General features: G+C 33.5%; 2 protein-coding genes across 7 annotated transcripts in view; one reads left to right on the top strand and one right to left on the bottom strand.

The window, feature by feature from the left end:
• Positions 1-4,317, top strand: part of LOC126889801 (pickpocket protein 28-like) — a 53,950-nt gene extending 49,633 nt beyond the window's left edge. The window contains exon 9 of the mRNA XM_050658441.1: positions 4,033-4,317. Coding sequence (XP_050514398.1) covers positions 4,033-4,258 — 226 coding nt within the window. The 3' untranslated portion in view covers positions 4,259-4,317. The remainder of the gene's footprint in view (positions 1-4,032) is intronic.
• A 6,265-nt stretch (positions 4,318-10,582) lies between these two features.
• Positions 10,583-22,011, bottom strand: part of LOC126890677 (pickpocket protein 28-like) — a 106,450-nt gene continuing 95,021 nt past the window's right edge. For 4 of the 6 annotated variants that reach the window (XM_050659799.1, XM_050659798.1, XM_050659797.1 and 1 more), the window contains exons 8-10: positions 20,755-20,814; positions 20,171-20,354; positions 10,583-10,879 (exon numbers count right to left, since the gene is read on the bottom strand). In XM_050659799.1, the coding sequence (XP_050515756.1) occupies positions 10,681-10,879; positions 20,171-20,354; positions 20,755-20,814 (443 nt within the window). In that variant the 3' untranslated portion in view covers positions 10,583-10,680. The remainder of the gene's footprint in view (positions 10,880-20,170; positions 20,355-20,754; positions 20,815-22,011) is intronic. The other 2 variants (XM_050659800.1, XM_050659801.1) reach the window with 2 other exon arrangements.

Here is a 22,011-nt window from a genome sequence, read left to right on the forward strand (position 1 = left end):
CATAGGTCGATCAGATGCCCGCATATTCCAGTCTGAGCATCAGATTCCTATGAATTTTCAACTGCTGCGTTAGCCTTCTTATTTCCGTTCACCGGGCTGGGAATTGAAATCACATTCATCACAAGTAAGGGTACGTTCAGAGTGGAGCGAAGAAAGAGTGCGAGCAAAGAGCAAAGCGGTGAAATCAAACTACTACTGAGAAACGGAGGTACACAGAGTGCTAGCAAAAAGCAAAGCGGCGAAACCAAACAATTTTGATTTCTCCGCTCGCACTCTTTGTGCGAAAAAATAAATCTCGATGCCCTGATAGCTGAAGTGTTTCAAAGAAATCTGTTATGTAATCAGAAAGATTCCCTGACGACGATGACTTTTTAAAATTTATAACTCTATGCAATTTTATAATTAAATAAATATTATGTAACTTAATAATTATTATTAGTTCTACAGTGTGCCAAAACCAAATGGAATAAATTCATTATTTCGTAAACCGACGACTTTAAGAAAAAAATCCAGAAACAGGTCGATTTTTATTTTTAAATTATGATTTTTTGGCATTTATATAATAGTGACGTCATCCATCTCGAAGCTGAAATAAAAATATACATGCGGACCAATGTAAAAAAAAAAGAATGTGTGTGTACTTTGTACGCACGTAAGAAGTTATACTTCTACTACATATTATGTGATTTTTAAGACAATACCAAAAATTTTAAAAAATAAAAGAATAAAACGCACACAAACACATTGAAAAATGCCAAAAAGAAAAAATGATTTCTGAACGATAATAATTGTTGGCAAAAATTTTAAATACGCATTTTCTGAAAAAAAAATTATATAACAAATATAGTTACAATCATAAAATGCATTAAAAAATAAAAAAATAAAAACTTGCATCGGGAATCGAACCCATGAATTTCGGGGCGCTTTGATTCGTAATCGAAGCCTAGACTCACTCGTCCAATTCCACATTATTTGTCATGTGGAAAAATAGGGCAACTAAACGTTTTACTGTTTGACAGCTGTTTTGAATATAATTAAATTATGTAGTTTAAATTTTGTGGAAGAAAATATTAAAACATAACAAAACAGTAAGAAAACAATATATTAGATGAAGATTGGTAGAACTTTTGTTGGTAATCAAATTAAGTATGTAAATCAAAGCATTACATACCTACTAGATAAATAAATCTACGCCAAAAAATCATAATTTAAAAATAAAAATCGGATCTAATTTGGGATTTCTCTCTAAAATCCCCATTCTTGAGAAAATAAATGTACAGTAGAGCGTCGATTATCCGAACGTCGATCAACCGAACGGCTTATTCGAACTATCGACTCCCGCGTCCCGCACTCGAATACCGAGCAAGCGTTAGTAATTGACGCTTAAAATATCTTCAATTTTCTTCAATATTGTATCCAAAAATAATTATGTTGTTGCAAAGACTGCACTTTTTTGTTTAGTTGCTAGTTGTCATTATCAAGATATAAATAAATATGTAGGTATATAAATATGGCTTTTATTCACTTGTGGATAAATATGTATGACTATAAATATGTATCAATACATTGTAGTTCGATTATCGGAACAAATCGGTTTTCCGAACACCTATGTCCCCAATTAGTTCGGATAATCGACGCTCTACTGTATTTCAACCTAATCCAAATGTATAATTACAATATGATTATAATAAAAACTACTTACCAAATTAGAATGAGTTTTCCTTGTCCAAAATAGTCCAAAAGTCCAAAAATATAGGTATATGAAAACTATTTAAAAAGGCAGTATACCTATTAACTAACTTTTGTTTGTTGTTTCTTTTCACACAAATTTTAAAACGCAACAACCATAAATAATCTTACTACAGCTGTGCCACAGCCGCCATATTGAATAATTTTTGACATGTCATTTGAACATCCAATCAGAACAAAGTTATAATGCGCATGCGCCGGGATCATAGGTTTTAACATATAAAAATTCACCCTCATATCGCCGGTAAAGAAGGTCAAAACTTCAAAAAAAGGTCGTTTCATTGTTGTCTTCTTACCGGCGTGAGAAATACAAAATAAGGTTTAGGATTTTATTTGGGCTAAGCCACAATTCGAGTTTGAAATCAAGTTTACTTGACGTTTCGACTTTCACTTCATAAATCGTTATCAATATAAAAAAAATATTCATAAATTAAAAATTGAACTTTGTTTCTGGTGAAGCAACGCAGTTGGAACAAGCAGAATATTATAATTGTCACCGGAAAGCGAAAAAGGTAACGCACAACTTGAAAGAGCCTATAGTTTTCTTACTTCGTTTCTGGTGAAACAACGGGGTTGGAACAAGCAGATATATTATAATTGTGTCACAGGAAAGCCAAAAAGGTAGTCCCTGAAATGTTCAGGACTGAAACAATAGCTTAAAATTCGAGAATTTTTACGATTTTATACCAGGAGAGCAGCGCAGAAACGCGATAGGGTTGACTTTATTGGAAGATGATAGTTCATTCGATTACATGAAATCAACTTTAAATTAAGAATATCCGAAATCAGAAGAAAGCAAATCAGAGGTACATTTACAGGGTACAAGGTTTCTCATTATTTGCTTATGTTGGATAATAAAAAGTTATGTGCGTTAACAACTAGCCATGTTTTCCATCAATAACTCCTGATTTTCTGCTTAGTTTAATAAGCAATCCTAAACTAGGCTATGAGAAAGTTTCACAAAAAAAGCGAATATTTCGCGAAATAAACGTCAGATCGAAGAACTAAAAAATATGTGTTTAATATTTTTCAAAAATCTATCGAATAATACTAAACACGACACCATACGGAGAGGAGTGGGGGGTAAATTAAAAATTTTAAATACAAACTCCGCGATATTTCGCGAAATAAACATCAGATCGTAAAACTGAAAAATACACGTATTCGATATTTTTCAAAAATCTATCGAATGGCACCAAACACGACCCTCCACGAAGGTGGGGTGGGGAGTTATACCTTATTCCACGAACATACGCCTGTTTTGGATTACTTCGACAACGAATATTTTACTGTGCAAAATAAGAAGAACGAAAATAAATTGCAAATTACATTGTTGTTTATTGGAATAATTATTAGCGCCATTTAATTTCGTACTTCTTATGTTGCACAGTAAAATATTCGTTGTCGAAGTAATCCAAAACAGGCGTATGTTCGTGGAATGGCCCATACTTTAAAATCTTAAATAGGAGCCCCAATTTTTATTGCAGATTTGGATACTTGACGTAAAAGTAAGCAACTTTTATACGCAACATTTTTTCCAATTATGGTCAGATGGCGTTATAATCGGAAAAAACGATTGGTGGAAATGGAAAATTAAATTAAATAATGGAGAGTCCCACACTTTATGGAAAACTTAACTCAACTTTTTTTGGTTTTAGTACCCATTCTTCACCATCCAATAGGTCCCCATAACGCTCGAGTAACTGCAAATTTAGCATACTTTCCTCCCCTACTATGAGGATTTATTGATGAAAAATATGGCTAGTTGTTTGGCTAGTAGGCAAATGAATTAAAAAAGAAAATGTTAAGAAAGCCTAAGGCTATAATTGAGTTTTAATTTCAATATTTTATATATGCTAGAATATTCTACAGGGTGTTCCGAACTTTAAAAAAAAAACACAATATGATTGTTACACCAGGTATAAAATGACATTTACCTGTCTAGCAATAATATTATTACACCGATATTCTTAAATAATAAGGCTATAACATACTAAAAGAATAACTCAAATCGGACAACAGGTTTAGGAAATTCGAGACATCAAACATGTCCCAAGGACTATTACTTGGACCCAAGGACTATTACTTGGACCCAAGGACTATTACTTGGATGCCTTGGAGTAGAAGAGGAAATGAGTGGGGTAGCGCAGTTATCGAAGCGCGTACGGTTCTCTGCTGTCGATCTGCTGAAGGCATATCATTAATTCACAAATTCAAAAATATTTAATTTGTATACCAATTTATACTCTATAAATACATAAATATTTCTCTATTTATTTTCAGTATTACATCATCACAGTTAGTCGTATTTTTTAAGAGATCGGATTTCATATTTTCCGAAAGAAACGAACTGTATGGACCATTGGATTTCCTGGCTAATTTCGGGGGATTATTGGGTCTTTTCACGGGATTCTCCCTTCTTTCTTTGATGGAAATTGTGTACTTCTTGTCACTCAGAATAGTATTTAACAGAAGAATGTATGGATATTGGGCTGGGAGAGATAATTAATTAAAATTGAGATTAAACCTTAAAGAAAAAAATACTTTTATATATTTGTTTGATTATACGTTCTGCATGTTTTTTATTTTATACAATTTTTAAGTATTTTTTTTTTATTATATAATAAAAGTATTTACTTAAAATTATTTGTTATTTATTTGTGTGTAAGAAAAGATATAAGTAGGGGAGAATCGGCTATTGGTGCGCATCTAAGGCTAATTCAGGCTATTGCAAAATCTTAAAACATTTCAGTTTCCAACTTTTTTGCAGATATACTTCAAGGGCCTTCAATGAATGGTTGAACAGTACAACAATGAGAGGCGAAATTTCCAATTAGTGTAACGCGCACAGTTGCCCGAACCTATTCGGCTAATCGTGCGCATATGTCGGATAACTGTGCGCATATGTCGGATAACTGTGCGCAATAATAGAACAAAACTGACCTTTGAAAATGTAGTTTATTGAACATAAATATTAGAGGGACAAAGAAATATACGTAAAAAGGTAAAGAATCAAGTTACAGATGCATTAAAGAAATCTAAGCATCGCAAAAGTCACAAATATATCCTTCTAGTCTATCCTCTCCTGAAGCTGCACATAGTATGAGCCCATTCACAACATACCGAAAACTTCTACCATAACTCGTCTTTTTTGTTATTATCACTAACATAATACACAGAAGTCATTTTCACCTGACACGAGATTGTCCAACTCATCATAATCACACAGTTCACTTTCTGAAATATCTTCGAAGCTGATATCTTTAAAAATATTCTTTTTTGTACCTTTTTCAACTTCGTAGTTTTATCTTTGCCCATTGTCCATTTTGACGCTTGTTTAAATGAGAATCATACGTAAATTTATCTTTTTGGAAAGTCCAGATGCCCCAAATATAAATATCTCGGCTAAATCATATTGAGTTACCGCCAGTTGGTCTCTGGTCAAACCACGAAATAATTTAGCCATCAATAACGTCATCATCGTCATCCAGCCTTCTGCATCCAAAGTTGGACATAAGCCTCCCCTAGTTTCTTCCAGTTTTGTCGATCATGGGCTTCCTGCAACCAATTCTCAGCAATCCTTTTGACGTCGTCTGTCCATCGTGTACGTGATCTACCTCTACTTCTTCTGTCTGCTCTTGGTCTCCACACTGTAATTTTTTGGGTCCAGCTCCCGTCCTTCATTCTGGCTACAGGGCCCGCCCAATTCCACTTCAGCCATGCTACTCGCTCTATGGCATCTGTCGCGCCTGTCCTTCTGATTTCTTCGTTTCTGACCCTGTCTCTAAGAGTCAGTCCAAATAGTGACCGTTCCATTCTTCTTTGGGCCACTCTAAGTTTGGTAGCTGTGGCCTGTGTTAAAGATAATGTTTCGGCGCCGTAAGTCATGACTGGAAGCTCACATTGGTCGAACGTCTTCTTTTTCAAATAATTTGGCATGTTTCTCTTGAAGATATCTGATAGAGCTCCATGTGCGGCCCATACTAAGGTGATCAAGAACGTGCTCTATTCAAATCCAAACGTGAAAAATGCCTTTACACACATTGTCGCCTAATGATTATGCTCACCATTAGAAGACCTTCCACTTCACCACATAATACCAAATTGGATAAAAATAAAAAAGAATCGGTCAAAACTAACTATAGACCAGATCTTCGTCATACGCCAGGTGTTCACCTGGTTCACCTGTACGTCAAACTGGGAATTCAACCGCGACTTACACCAAATCTTCGTGGACTTTAAACAAGCTTACGATTCTGTTAGCAGAGAGGCATTATGGGAGACTATGGTAGAAATGGGAGTACCTGGAAAGCTGGTACGATTAGCACAGGTGAGCACGGAGAACGCTTCCGCATGAATCAGAATTGGGAGCACCACGTCGGAGGAATTCCTCATTGACACCGGGCTTAGACAAGGAGATCCTCTCGCCCCCTGATGATTAACTTCGCACTGGAACATGCAGTAAGGAAAGCTTAGCCACAACTGACAAACGGATTTGCAGCCCAAGGATCAAAAATACTATTAGCCTTTGCGGATGACGTGGACACAATTGCACAATCCACCAGAGATGCAAAAGAAGTTTTCACCCTATTCGAGAACGGAGCCAAGAAAGTTGGTCTTAAGGTCAACGAGGACAACACCAAGTACATGGTGGTTACGAAGAACCCAAGACCAAGGGTTAGACAAAACGTAACAATTAGTGAATACGACTTTGAAGTCGTCAAAGAATTTAAGTACCTGGGAGCGATCATAACATCTGAAAATAAATATGAAAAGGACGTGGCAGCCAGGATCATTGCAGGAAGCGGGCATGTTACTTATTAATGACCCTCCTTAAATCAAAAATACTCTCAAGACCAGCAAAAATAAGAATATATAAGACAATAATTCGTCCCACAATAACGGATGGAAGCGAAACATGAACTCTGAATCAGCGGGAAACGACAAAATTACTGGTACTTGAAAGAAAGATACTGTGGACTCTCTATGGGCCTTGCAGAGAAGAGACAACAGTAGAATGGAGAAGAAGACACAATGATGAACTCCAGACAATATAAGGAGATGAAAACATAGTACGCTACATTAAAGCAAGCAGAATACGATGGGCGGGTCACGTGTTAAGATCAAGTGAGGAAAGACTTCTGAACGCCACATTTTGGGAAAGGCACGATGGAAAAAGGTCAGTTGTCGCCAAAGTAGGAGATGGAAGGACGCAGTAGCCAGTGATCTACGCAAAATGGGAGTACAGCAATGGGAAATAGCTGCTCAGGACCGACAACAATGGAGGGAAATAGTAAACGCGGCCAAGACTCACATAGAGTTGTAGAGAGAAATGATGATGATGATGATAAAACTAACTATACCAGTGTCGGGCAATAATTTTTATGTGAGAATCCAAAAACAGCTTTAAAAATCATTCAACCCGCATCTATCCACGGCTGGATATAGGTCTCCCTCAGTCTTTCCCATGTATTCCTGTTTTGTGCTGTTTTCATCCAATTTTTGTCAATCCGTCTTATGTCATCAGACCATCTTGTTGCCGGACGGCCTCTACTCCGATATTCTTCTTGTCTTGGTCTCCAATGTCGGCGTAGGGATGTGGCGACCCCACCGCCCAAAGGTGTTTAACCTTTGCAGTCAGCACAAGGTAGCAAGTAGATATGCTTCTACAACCCTGGTAAAAGACAGATCTGCTAAAAGGATGCAACCCTGCCTTAAGCAACCGTTGATTTTCTCCACAGTCCCCTACTGAGGAGAAATTATCTCCTAATCAAATTACATCAAATTCGTACATATCCATTTCACATCCTAACCCACGACCAATTCGCACTGACCAAAGGGCTAAACCCCTCTCCTCTATTCATGTATGGGAAAAACCACTATCAACGAGTATACACAGCGTATAAACAGCGTATAAACGAGTATGAATCATACATCAAAAACACAATCTTGTATGCAAAAATGTCTTAAATATGTATGTTGAAATCTACCAATTCTTCTCTAAGCTGTTTTATTAATCTGTATTGCATTGGCTTTGTAATTTTTAAATTCTTCCTCCTTATAGTAGGGGAGGCTTGAATACAAGGTCCTAAAACCAAAACAAGTTAAGTTTCCTATTTTAGTGGAAATGTTTCATGTTTCATTTAATTTTCCATTTCGAAAATTAATTTTTTCCGATTACAGCACTATCTATCCATATTTCGAAAAAATGTCTCCAATAAAGGTTACTTATTTTTACGTAAGGAATCCAAACCTGCAATATGCTCTGAGCTTCGCTGGTGTCGCTCCTAGCGGATTAGTAATGCAACTTTCACCGGTAATTTTTAAATTTATTATTTAATTGTTATCGCAAAAACGTAATTTACAACGCAAAAAAGTAATTAAATTGTAATCGATTTTTTTAAGATTTTGCTAATCATTTTGACGTTTTATTGAAGAAATATTAATTTCTTACTTCGGATACTTTCACAATTATCGTGTAGATGGCGCTAAGATTAATAGATTAATTTATAATTACATATTACGGAACATTAAAAAAACTTAAATTCAGTATTTAAAACGTAAGCATATTTAAGGCAAAAATATATACCACAGCTTTGACCAACTAATATTTTTTATAATTAATGTTTTTATTTTTAATTTTAAATTAATCACTTTGACATTTATGTCAAATTTCCAGTAAACGTTTACAGACTTGTCACTACTGGCGCTCGCGAATTTTTAAATATCCCTCTACGTACGAGCTCACAGCGTATAGGTTCCTATTTAAGATTTCAAAGTAACCGCCACCCTACCTAGGTGGGGGGTCGTGTTTAATGTCATTCGATAGATTTTTGAAAAATATTGAACTCATATTTTTCAGTTTTTCGATCTGATGTACATTTCGTGAAATATGACGGGGTTCCTATTAAAAATTTTAAAAATAACTCGTCACCCCCCTACGTGAGATGTTTTGTTTGGTATCATTCGATAGATTTTTGAAAAATATTGGACACGTATTTTTCATTTTTTTGATCTGAGGTTCAGTTAGCAAAATATTCGTTTTTTTTTGTGAAGCTTTGTGATTCACCCATTTCCTTACGCCCCGCTCAAATCGTCAGATTTTGTAAATAGACACTGTTCTTTATGTACTTAACTCACCTTGTCTTAATCTGACGTATTCGAGTTTTTTAAAGATTATTTTTTACGGGCTGCCCCCAACGAACGCCCCTCTCTTAACAGTCCATATATCGCCTGGTGAGAACGAATAGTGACGAAACAAAATTAACATTTAGAGATAATCTTATTTGAAGTTTTGATGAAACTGCTAAACAGTATAACTGACTAATAATAGGTAATCATTTTGCAGAATTTTTCTAATAATATGCTTCTATCTAGTCATTTAAATCAATTAGTAGAAGCAATTTTATTTGAAGAAAAGATGGGCATTGTATTTATTTTTTTTATTATTTATTGACGGACCGAAGTCCATTAGTACATAACACAATTAAAATGTCACACAAACTAGAAAAACAATTCAAAATAAGATCTAGTACAAAATTGGTACGTAAATACATAGTAAACAATAATAAAATTAGTTGCTCTTATTTAACAATTGAGAGCTAGTCCTATAATATAAAGTAATAAAATCTAAATATCTAAAACATTTTGCAATTGACAAATACAACTTATCTTAGAACAAAGATAATAACAGTAATTGAGAAATCACTCCTGAAATTAAAACATTAAGTTAAATATAAGTGTAATTGTGTGGAAAACGCAGTAAAGTCGTTTTGATTTTCTTTTCTGCCATTTTTACGCCATTTTTGCACTATCGCGGATATTTAATTTGATGTTTCGCCACTATACTTTACTACTACTATACTACAACAGTTTAGTTTCTGTTTTACATAATTAAAAAATTTACTTTTAAAAATAAATTAAGCGCATCAAATAAAATATTTTATTGTACACACCAAACAGTTATTCGCAAAATGAAACTAAATGCAATAGAAAAATAACAAAATAAGATCTTAAGTAATAATTATTAAAATTATGTCTGTTAACAAGAAAACGATAAACATGATAAAAGATAAAAAGTAAGCAAAAAAACTATGAATGGTAAAATTAAATTCATCATTTCATTCACGTATGTTTCGTATTTCAAACTACTAAAGAAATGATTGTGGGTAGAAGGAATTGATTTATTTTGTAAGACTTCTTTTTAGAAATGAATATTGGTTATCGATAGTGTGGAATTAAACAATACTGATCCAAAGTGGATAGTCGCTTTCTTGATTTGCTATTTCTAAGTACCTAAGAAGGATTGAAACTGAGTTTCTCTATAAGAAATTTTCAAAAAAAAACCACAAAAGAAAAACGACCACGCAGACAAAAGTGCTCATTCGCCACTATTGCACATTGCACTACTATCTTTAATAAGATATCTAATATTTCAAATACATGCAAGTACGGCGTAATTACAGATTCGCCAGTGTTGATATAAAGTTTGGTGTGCTTTCGTCGTTAATGCATCAAAATATTTGACAAATTCACAATACCCTAAAGACATGTAGGCGCCCACTAGTAATAAGGAAATTAAATAATTGTTCGCCGATATTGCACATAAAAGGGGGCATATTTAGATGTCGGTTGATGGACTTAACTCAAAAAGGTTGATTTTCGTGTTTCGCCACTATTGTTCTCACTAGGCGATATGGTAGGGTTACCCCCAAGGTTTCTCCCCATGTGATTTTCTGACACTCTCGAGTAACGCGCAAAATCCTTTCCTGAGCTCCCTACCATTATTTCTGTTAGGTCATTTTAGTGAGAGTTATAATAAAAAACATATCCATATAGTAAAATTATTTAACTTTAATACAGTCAATATAGCTAAACTTTGTACTTCATTTAATACATAAATACTAACTTTTTCTATCGATTGTTCTATTTTTACTGATACACGTTTCTCCAAAGTCTTAATGAACAAAAATAAATTATTTCTATGCACGACAGTATAGAAAATCCAGTAAATAATCCCAAAAGTCCGCCAAAGTTGGAAACAAAATCGCTAAATCCATATAACTCATTTCTTTCTTTCGTCTCAACGTAGCTTTTATCGAAATAGAGCATTAGAATTGAATAATTCACACTGAAACCAAAAATATATTATTAGTTATTTATTTATATTGTACATTTTTACTGTATAAATTGTGCATACTGACTAGATAGGCCTGGATTCCGCGTACGAAAACAAAATTTATTAATAGCAAGCAGAAAATTTGTTAATATCTTATAGTCTAAGAGCTAGTGACCCTCCGACTAACTGTCTTCCTGTAAGGCTAGAAATTTGTATAGTGATAATTCATAACACACCAAGACTAAAAACCATGGCCTGGCAGGCATCAGCCCTGCACGTGTATCTACCAGGTGAATCGAAAAGTGCATAGTTTAGGGGTAAAATAAACTTTCTCCTGTAAGGTTTAAATTTAATTATGTGTTCATGTAAGTCATTTGGAAGAATTGTGTACAATGTCAGGCGATTCTGAACAGCATATAAGCTTGCCACCCGAGGGGAAAAATTAGGGTTTTTCGAAAAAATTTTTTTGCATCGAACAATGTTTTTTTGGATTTTTTGAATCGTTCCAAACAGAAAAGGTCTTTAGCCACTTTTCTCTTAGGTTAATAGTTTTTGACATATAAGCGATTAAAACATTTAAAAATTGCGAAATCGGCCATTTTTAACCCTGAATCGGACATTTAACTAAAAATTTCAATGTTGTCAAGGTGGGTAGATATTCTTTAAACATTTATTGATGAAACATCAAAGAGTTTCTTGCAATACAATATCGAAAACCCCTTTGTTTTTTAATTGCTAATCAAGCGGGCGCGACACTGTAGTATAAGTGAGGACGTTTGAGTTTGTATAAATTCATTATCTCGAGAATGGGCGAGTTCGAAAAGAAATTCTCAGACAGGTCGATTTTTATTTTTAAATTAGGACTTTTTGGCATAATATAATACTAGTGACGTCATCCATCTGGACGTAATGACGTAATCGATGATTTTTTTTAAATAAGAGTAGGGGTTGTGTGATAGCTCATTTTAAAGGCTATTTAATTCTCTATTCAGTAATATAAACATCAACATAATTATTTATACAGTGTGTACAAAAGAAAATTGTTTAATAAATTAATTTACAAAAAAATATGAAAAAAATTTGCACACCCTGTATAAATTATTATGTTAACGTTTATATTACTGAATAGAGAATTAAATAACCTTTCAAATGAGCTATCACATGACCCCTACTCCCATTTGAAAAATATCATCGATTACGTCATCACGCCCAGATGGATGACGTCACTAGTATTTTATATATTATGCCAAGAAGTCCTAATTTAAAAATAGAAATCGACCTGTCTGAAGATATCTCTTCAAATTTACCCATTCTCGAGATAATTCATTTATGCAAACTCAAACGTCCTCACTTATACTAAAGTGTCGCTCCCGCTTGATTAGCAATTAAAAAACAAAGGGGTTTTTGATATTGTATTGAAAAAAACTTTTCGTTTTTAAAGAATATCTACCTACCTTAGCAACATTGAAATTTTCATTTAGATGTTCGATTCTGGGTTAAAAATGGCCGATTTCGCAATTTTTAAACTTTTTAATCGCTTCTATGTCAAAAACTATGAACCTACGAGAAAAGTCACTAAAGACCTTTTCTGTTTGGAATGATTCAAAAAACCTAAAAATCTTTGTTCGATGCAAAAAAATAATTTTAGGAAAAAACCCTAATCTTTCCCCTCGCCTGGCAAGGTTTTATGCTGTTCAGAATCGCCCGACATTGTACACATTTCTTCCAAATGACTTACATGAACATATACTTAAATCTAAACCTTGCAGGAGAAAGTTTATTTTACCCCTAAACTATGCACTTTTCGATTCACCTGGTAGATACACGTGCAGGGCTGATGCCTGCCAGGTCATGGTTTTTAGCCTTGGTGTGCCATGAATTATCACTATACAAATTTCTAGCCTTACAGGAAGACCGTTAGTCGGAGGGTTCACTAGCTCTTAGACTATTAACGGTGTCTAGCCGGACAAACTTTGATGTACGGGAACATTGGAACAGGGGAAATTTTAATTGTGGAAGGTGATTTTAAGATTGTGGAACTTGTTATCCTGACAAGTTTATGATTGTGAAAACTAGCAGGTTGTTTTTAAGTTTATTCAATAGCAAACTTTATATAGGTAATATATGAAAAATTGTTTGTCCGACAAATACGTTGGCAATTTTTATAAGTCCGACACGTAGAATATTTCAAATGACAGGAATTATGTTGGTGATAAATAGCTGTCTGATTTTTTTATGAGAGTTTAATGAAAGGGTAACAAATCAATTGGAAGTTCCACAATTAAAACTTCCCCCGTTCCAGTGTTCCCGTACAACAAAGTTTGTCCGACTAGACACCGTTAAGCCATTAACAAATTTTCAGCTTGCTATTAATAAACTTTTTTGGTACGCAGGATCCAGGATTATAAGATTTTTATAGATTTCAAACAGGCTTGTGATTCAATGAATCATCTCTAAGACTATAGAATGCAATATTTGAGCTGGGAATACCTAAAAAACTGACTGCACTAACGGAAATGTGTGTAAGTGACTCTGTAAAAGTTATATAATAGAAGGGAAAACATCAAATGTTTTCAGCATAAATCCTGAAAATTATTTGCAAAAGAACAAGCAGATTTCAGATTAAGGTCAACATAGGGAATGTAAGGAACAAATTCAACACAGACAGACGGGTAAAACATAATGCTACACTCTCTCCAAAATAGTTGCTGGATATAAAATAGTTGCAACGTAGAAAGAGAAATTGTATCATCATCTTTGTCAACACAGCTGGCTCGTTATGAGCCAAAGCCTTCTTCAGAACAATCCTCCATTCGTTCACCACTGTTTCTGGCAATCGTTTCCATGCTCTACCTCTAACAGATTTTAAGTCGTCCTCTAGGTTGTCTTGATACTTAAGTCTGGGTCTGCCTTTGGCTCGTTGTCCCATCGACCGTTGTTCCATCCATCGAGGACGAAGTGAGAACTGATGCTAAAGAGCTATTTAGGGTGGATAACTGGAGGAGAACAGCCAAGTAGAAAGATGCTGATGAGGTCAGGGCCCGAATTAGGCTATAACGCCATCGGGGAGAGCGATTTTACGTGGACGCACTATTAGATTATCATACAGTATACTGCGAGGCATAAGTTAGGGACATAGAAAATTTTATGCTCATTTTCATAGTTGATATTTTTGTGAACGGATCAACGGATTTCGCTATTTTTTTTTATTATCTTAGATATTTCGTTAATATTTACACAGTTGTGCAAAGATTTACTTAAACTTATTTTTTGTACTTATACCGGGTGGAAGAAAAGAAATGTTTTTCTTACGTTAAGTTTGAAACACCCTGTAGGGAAGTCGAGGTACAAAGCTGAGTATACATCGAAATCGTATTGTAGTCTTATGTTTTGTGAACATTTTGTTTTTTGAATGTCCCTGATATCTTTGAAACAAAGAAAATAGACGGTTTTGTAGTGTAACATGTGTTTTAACCGAAAAAGTTTGAGATACCCTGTAGGGAGGAAAAGGTAAAAAGGTGGTTATGCATCGTATCGATTCTATGTTGTAGTCTCATATTTTGTAAACCTTTCTGATAAGTGAATTTCTCTGATATCTTTAATAACAGAGAAACTAGACGGTGAAAAAGGCATGTATTAACATACTACTAAGATGAAATTATTTCCTATATGCAGGGTGTCCCTAGACTAATTTAGCCACGCTATATCTCTTAAACGAATAGAGATTTTCGAATGGGACAAAAAGTAGTCTATTCTACTTATAATACACTTTAATATAGCCTAAAAAAATCATCCCTTAGTTACAACCACTAACTTTAATTTTTTTAATAGCACTCTGTATATTTTTTGAACACATTTTTTGAAAATAAAATCGGTTCGTAAATAACCAAGAAAATATCAGTTTAGTTTTGTTAATTATGTGTCCCAGACTAATTTACCCAGGCTATATTTCTTAAACGAATAGAGATTTTCGAATGGGACAAAAACTGATCTACATATTACATTTGTAATACACTTTAATATGGCGTAGAAAAAATTATCCCCTAAATATTCATCCCTTAGTTATAATCCCTAACTTTATTTTTTTTAAATAGCACCCTGTAAGTTAGGGATGAATATTTAGGGGATGAATTTTTTCTACGCCATATGAAAGTGTATTATAAATGGAATAGATCAGTTTTTGCCCCATTCGAAAATCTCTATTTGTTTAAGAAATATAGCCTAGATAAATTAGTCTGGGACACACAAATAACAAAAATAAACTGATAATTTCTTGGTTATTTACGAACCGATTTTATTTTTTAAAAATGTGTTGAAGACACAATAAAAGACCACATCCAAAACTATAAAAAAATATACAGGGTGCTATTAAAAAAATTAAAGTTAGGGGTTGTAACTAAGGGATGAATATTTAGAGGATGATTTTTTTGTACGCCATATTAAAGTGTATTATAAGTAGAATATATCACTTTTTGTTCCATTCAAAAATCTCTATTCGTTTAACAGATATAGCGTGGCTAAATTAGTCTGGGACACCCTGTATAGCGCGAAAAGAAAAGAGTGTTCAGAGAAAAAAAAATAAGTGTATTTTTGTACCTCTCGCTATTTAAAGAGCATCCACGTAGACACCAAATCCGTATTACTATCAGGGAAATTCCACCCCAAAACATCACAGAGCCTCGATTAAACAATCTCGTCTCTCTTATGTTGCGCTGAGCATACCACTTACCAGGTCGACAAATAAGTCTTATAGGTGTCGATAAAAACTGTTTACGTTATGTGCCTTTCTGTTTTTAAAGTTTTGTTAAGAGGATGGGTACGTATTTTCGGCTGCAATGCTATTCAAATGGGGATTCATTTTTTTCGAATCCTGAGAAAACTAATACGTATTTTTGAAAATATTAAACGCAGAATGAAATATTACATTATTAGCGAGGGCCGAAAGTCCCTGAGAACTTCTATAATGTTTATTTTAATAAGTTACAGGGGTAAAAAACTAAGAGAAAATTTAGTGTGATTTTTAATTTCAAATATCTCATTCAAAATAAACTTTTTATTTATTCTAAGGGACTTTCGGCCCTCGGTAATAATTTAGTCTTTCATTCTGCGTTTAAATTTCTCAAAAATATTTATTGGTTTTTTCAGGATTCGAAAAAAATGAACACAATGTCCGTGATAATATTTTCCAAATCTATCTTTGTCTTACAACGCACTCAGTCGAATAGAATATTGTCAGCATAATTGTCAGTCAAACAGTGACAATCAGTGACAATTTTAAATATTTTGCATGGCATCTGGAATATTTTGCGTTGTTGATTAAATAATATTGAAATATAGTGTATTTGATAAATAATTGATTTAAGACGTGAACTAAATAAAAAGGTATTTATTGTGTATTATTTGTGGAAGATCCAAGCAGAGAAGGATAATATAGGGATAAGGGAATAAGGATAATATCAGGATAATATATTCTGTGATCCAAGTATTTTGTTGTTAAAGATGTTCAAAATTGTAAGCGTTCCATAGTTATCTTTTTTTTTTTTCTCTGATTCTGGCTTTGGTTTAGAACTAGAACCTTTAACCACGTAATTGTATAACTTATCACTAAGTCAGGGGAGTAATGTGTAGTGTGTGTGTTGAGTAAGTGTCTTGTTACTTTGCAATGTCGACGTCATTGTCTTTGCAAAGAGACGCTAATTGTTTCCGAACGTCTGCGGTCCCTCCGGTGAGTATCGATCCCACAAGGACATAAACTATTTTTCATTTATTAATTTATAATAAATGAAAAATTTCTGCCCTTGGTAGGATTCGAACTCCCGACCTTTCGTTTCAAAGGTAGGCGCTCTTACCACTGCGCCACAGAGGGGGTTATTCCATAGTTATAATATATTATGAAAAAATCACTTTAACGCTTTTCCTCTTTTCTCGATTCAGTATTGTACATATAAATTATTACAATCACTGAATACATAGTTAGTGAAAAAATTCACACTTATTAACTGAATTAATAATTTGCAATTTTACAAATAAAAGTTCTCCAAGAACATTCAAAAGCCATCTCTTTAAGTTAACGATGACATTTTCAAGTAGAATGACATTCTAGGTTTACATATCCATACCAGTGTGAATTTTACTACACGTAATTTGCCGTGTAAAGACAGAAAAAGTAGGGATAGCCGTAAAATATTTGCGAATTATGTACCGATAGCCTTAAGAGTAAACAGTAGCGCGTCATCAATATTTTTGGTTTTCGAAAGTTCTGCGAACTTTCAACAGTGAGGCAACAGTGCGTCGGTAATTCGACATTGACAGTGACATTTTTATACTATCAAAAACAATAATTTTTACACTCGTAGGCGCGAAATGTTGCCGAGTCAGTAACGTTCGATTTCTTGTTATAGAAAATCGATTTTTAGTAGATCCAATGTGACACAAAATCTAGGATGGGATATAAAAGTTTATTTGAAGAAAGTGTATATTTTTATCTTTCTTAATGGCGGTACAGACTCCTTCTTGCAATATTTTATTTAGTTATAGAGTAATTTCCACATACTAACATATTTCTGAAATTGGGCTCTGTACCGCCATTCTTTATTATATTACGGATATGTGTGCCAAATATCTCGATAAACTATTCAAAATTACAGCGGCAATCTTGGACCGCGTTTGTTGCTACCTCTTGATCGCTACTGTATGCTCTTAACTGTTTTCTTCCACCCGGTGTAAGTACAAAAAAGAAGTTTGAGTAAATCTTGGCCCAACTGTGTAAATACTGAAGAAATATCTAAAATAATAAAAAAAATAGCGGAATCCGTTAATCCGTTCACAAAAAAAAGAACGTGTGTGTACTTTGTACGCACGTAAGAAGTTATACTTCTATTATATGATTTCAACGAAATAAATATATTTTCAAGAGGTTATTTGTATTTTATTTAAAGATTAAATTAATTTTTACTTACTACCGAACCGAGGACCTCTCGATCTTCGGTCACACGCTCTACCACTGAGCTAAATTCCCTTTGCTTTGACAAGATTTCTCATAGATACTGACAAATTTAATAGACCAAGTGAAGTATACAAAAATACTTTAAATAAACTTACTATTATTATAAAATACCTTATTCCCGTGGAAGACAAATCCAAATACACAAAAATTATAATAAATATATTGAATCCATTGAAATGTTACATTTAGTGTGCATTTCTTAGAGGAGTCAATTTTATTTTTTTAATGTGTAGGGGGGTTCAGTAGAAGCTTAAGTTCAAGTTTTTGGGGTCGGGACCCTTGTCCCCCCGGTCGCCATATTGGAAAAATTGCTGCAAAGGGCTTTCGCGCTGTATCTCCTAAACTAGCAACCCTACAGAAAATTTAGTAACACATAAAATGTAGCAAATTAAATTTTCTACAATTTTACATCTATTACTTTTTATCGTCAAGTGACCAACAAAGAAGTTATAAACAAAAATAAGAGAAAATGTTGTAAGAAGTTTCCTTTTGGAGGTTATAACTTTTTTTCCGGTCATTTCACAATAAAATAACATAATAGCTATTTTGTAGAGGATTTTTCGATGAACAGTTTTCACTATAAAGTTGTTTAATTTTATTTATTATCTAGGTTTTACAGCGCTCCAAACTTGACCAGATTCTCTAATTCTCATAGGAATACAATAAAAACAATACTTTATATTAATTAAAATTACGTTATGCCGACCACGAAAATCAAATTTAAGGTGAATGACGAATGTTGGTCATTTTTTATGTTTTCGAGGTCGCTGAATCCGAATATGAAGTTGATTTTTATCTAGAGTTGGTGGAACATGTTCAAAAGTCAAATTTTATACAAAAATGCCAATAATTAATTTTTATGATTTTTCAAAGTTACCTCGCTGTATCATTCGTCGCTGTAAATATTTCCTTTTGAAACTTTTAGTGTGTCATCTTTGAGGTATTTAGTTAACAATGAAATTTGCACAAAATGTTTAAACACATTATAAAAGGAGTTGTTAATTTTTAAACATTTTGTCACCATATTTCGTTATTTTCATGTTTAGTTAAAAAAGTTGAGTGACAAACTTTTTAGTTTATAATTTTACCAACACAATAATAAAATTTGATTCATGAAGAAGTGTTTTGGAAAATTTTAAGTCAAAATATACAATAAGAAAAAAGTTATGTTACTTCATAGACAAGCGGCACACCCCAAAAACCGCTTATATTTCGAGATCCAGGTCACGGTGTGGTGGATGGCTAATTTTGATCATACTTTATAATTTTGATATCAAAAATCGTTTTTTTGTTCTTCTTAAGAATTTTGTATTTTGCAGTTGCGTCATTCTTCTTCTGGACCGGCGAATTTGTCCTCAAACAACTTCTTGGGCGTTTTCTATATATGCTTACGGTTATAAGTTTTATAGTGGGGAGAAAGGTCAAAAATACATTAATAATAGCATAAGAATGTTAAAATCATAATAAATTGTATGAATAAGAAATTTATATAGATAGAAGAGTAAGCCTAACCTTTTTTTAATGTATCCCTGTGAGCATTCGAGCATCTGGTAAAGTTTGGAGCGCTGTAAAATCTAAATACATAAATAGAATTAAATAACCTTATAGTGGAAATTGTTCGCTGAAAAACCCTCTACAAAATTGATATACTGCTATTTTATTTTAAAATGAACTGAAACAAAGTTATAACCTCCAAAAAGAAACTTGTTAAACAATTTTTACTTATTTTTGTTTATATCTTTTTTTTTTCCTCACTTGACGATAAAAAGTAATAGAAACAAAATTGTAGAAAATTTAATTTGCTACATTTTATGTTTAATTAGATTTTCCGCAGGGTTGGTAGTTTACGAGATATAGCGCGAAATCCCTTTGCACTCCATTTCCAAGATGGCGGCCGTGGTACAAGGGTCCCGACACCAAAAACTTAAACTTAAGCTTCTACTGATACCACCTACACATTAAAGAAATAAAATTGACTCCTCTAACAAATGCAAGGTATGGCCTAAAAAATGTAACATTTTAATGGCCTAATTTACTAAAAACACTAATAATATATTCTGTTCACTCACACCTTATTTGCGCTACATAAAGATGTAGCGACTAATACCATACTGTCGGTGTGCGCTTGCCCAGGGAATGTAAAAATTCACCCTCGTGCCTAAAGAAGTATAACTTCAAAAATCAACTATGAAAATGAGCATGAATTTTCTATATCCATGACTTTTTCCTCGCGGTGTATATAAACCGCGCGCAATACATACATGCTTTTACACACTAAACAAATATACGATACTTACTTTTCAAAATCCATCTCTTCTCTTAAAGTCTTATTTAATATCTGTAATATGAGATTATTATACGATAATTCGGTCCCATATGTGATATCAGAACAGGTTGGTTTACAGTTACAATCTACTTCAGTGTTATCATTGTCCACATCACCCCAAACTTCATGATCTTCATTATTTAACGAAAACAACGCTAAAACATTGTAATATTACATTTAAATGTTATCTAACAATTGACATGGGAAATTTTTTCAAAGATTCCGGTTATTCAGGAATCTTTTTTGTATGCCAACCTTCGCGCCAACCCCCAACCAAAGGCCACGTCAGCGAATCACAATATAAATGGCCGTTCCCACATCGAGCACAACAGTATTATAGTAAGTAGTGAAGTAGTGAGTAGTGAGTGTAGTGTCTGGAGCCTCAGGAGACTGAGACCCCGGAAGCCCTGAAGATGACGTCAGAAAGGACGTCGAAAGCTCGGCCTAGAAACCAACAACGCGGTTCAACCCGGAAGCCTGGTGAGTTTAATTTTAATATTAATTCTTTTACTGATATTGATTTTAACTTTGTTAAATAAATAAACTGTAACTTACTTTCAGCCCTTTCCATGCACTTTTGTTTTTCTAACAAACATAACGGTGTTCCTGGTTCTTCTGAAAATATCTTTATTTCAGATGTAGTAAAAATTAAACAATTAAAAATTAAAAAGATTTATTAAAAAACTTTTCAGATTTATTAAAAAACTTTTCAGATTTGTCTCCAAAAATTAAATTAAAAGTTAAGTCAAAAACGAAGAAATAAACATTAACGAAGGGAAGGTAAACCGAGCACTAAGGAAAATAAAAAGTAGACAATAGGGCTTTTCATTCACAGTAATTTGCAGGGCCCCCGTAACCGGTCGTGCAACGCGTGCGGCGCACGCGGGCGTATCCCCGAAAGGGCGCCAAACCAAAGGTTTGGTAAATAAGAAATATTTAAATTTTAATTTTAATTTTAAATGAGATAATCATTTTTTATATACAATTTTAATTATTTCATGAACAGCTAGAGAAATCTCAAAAATCAAATATTGTGTTATTACTGGAGAAATAATTATTCCCGTCCTGAAATACTGAACTTACTCCGTCAAAAATATATTTTGTTGTTCCTTCCTAATTTTTTTCTTTGAAATAGATTGAATTACTCTTGGCATACCATCCAATCGATTTTATGTTGTAAACTAAAGCGACTCTGAAAATAGTCAAATAAACATCAAATCACACTCCTTGACGAGTAGAAACATAAATCATTAACACCCATAAAACGCAACTTAGCAGTTTACTCGTACAAAAACACAACTTGCTGGATCAAGCAGTTTTACTCGTGTAATGAATCTTTTACTAGAATTTATGATAATTATTTTTAAGTAAACAAATACTCTATGAATTATGATTATGTATTTGATAATACATTTTCCCTTCTCGTCTATTAGGCACAAATATTATTTATAGTTCAGAAAAATAAGGAAAAAAATATCCTGTGGGTGACACAACCCCCTTCAGGCCGAAACCAAATTTTTTGAGTAGTATGTACATCTATATTAATAACCTATATGTTTCTTGCAGTCGATTTTGATGATACACATAGTTATAAACAAATGAAGATCAAAAACCGGTATATTTTCGCTTTTTTCGTCTATTACCAAAAAGTTAAGTACAGTCGGAAAAATGAAAGAATACCCATGAACGAACATATAGAACACGCTGTATTTTCCTGTCACCGTATCACAAAGGAAATTGTCCAGTGCAAGTACATGTAACAATAATTATTACATGTATTTTAGCTGGCCAATTTTTTGTGTGACACGGTGA

Source organism: Diabrotica virgifera, chromosome 8 (genome assembly GCF_917563875.1).
Source record: "Diabrotica virgifera virgifera chromosome 8, PGI_DIABVI_V3a".
Classification (NCBI taxonomy): Eukaryota; Metazoa; Arthropoda; class Insecta; order Coleoptera; family Chrysomelidae; genus Diabrotica; species Diabrotica virgifera.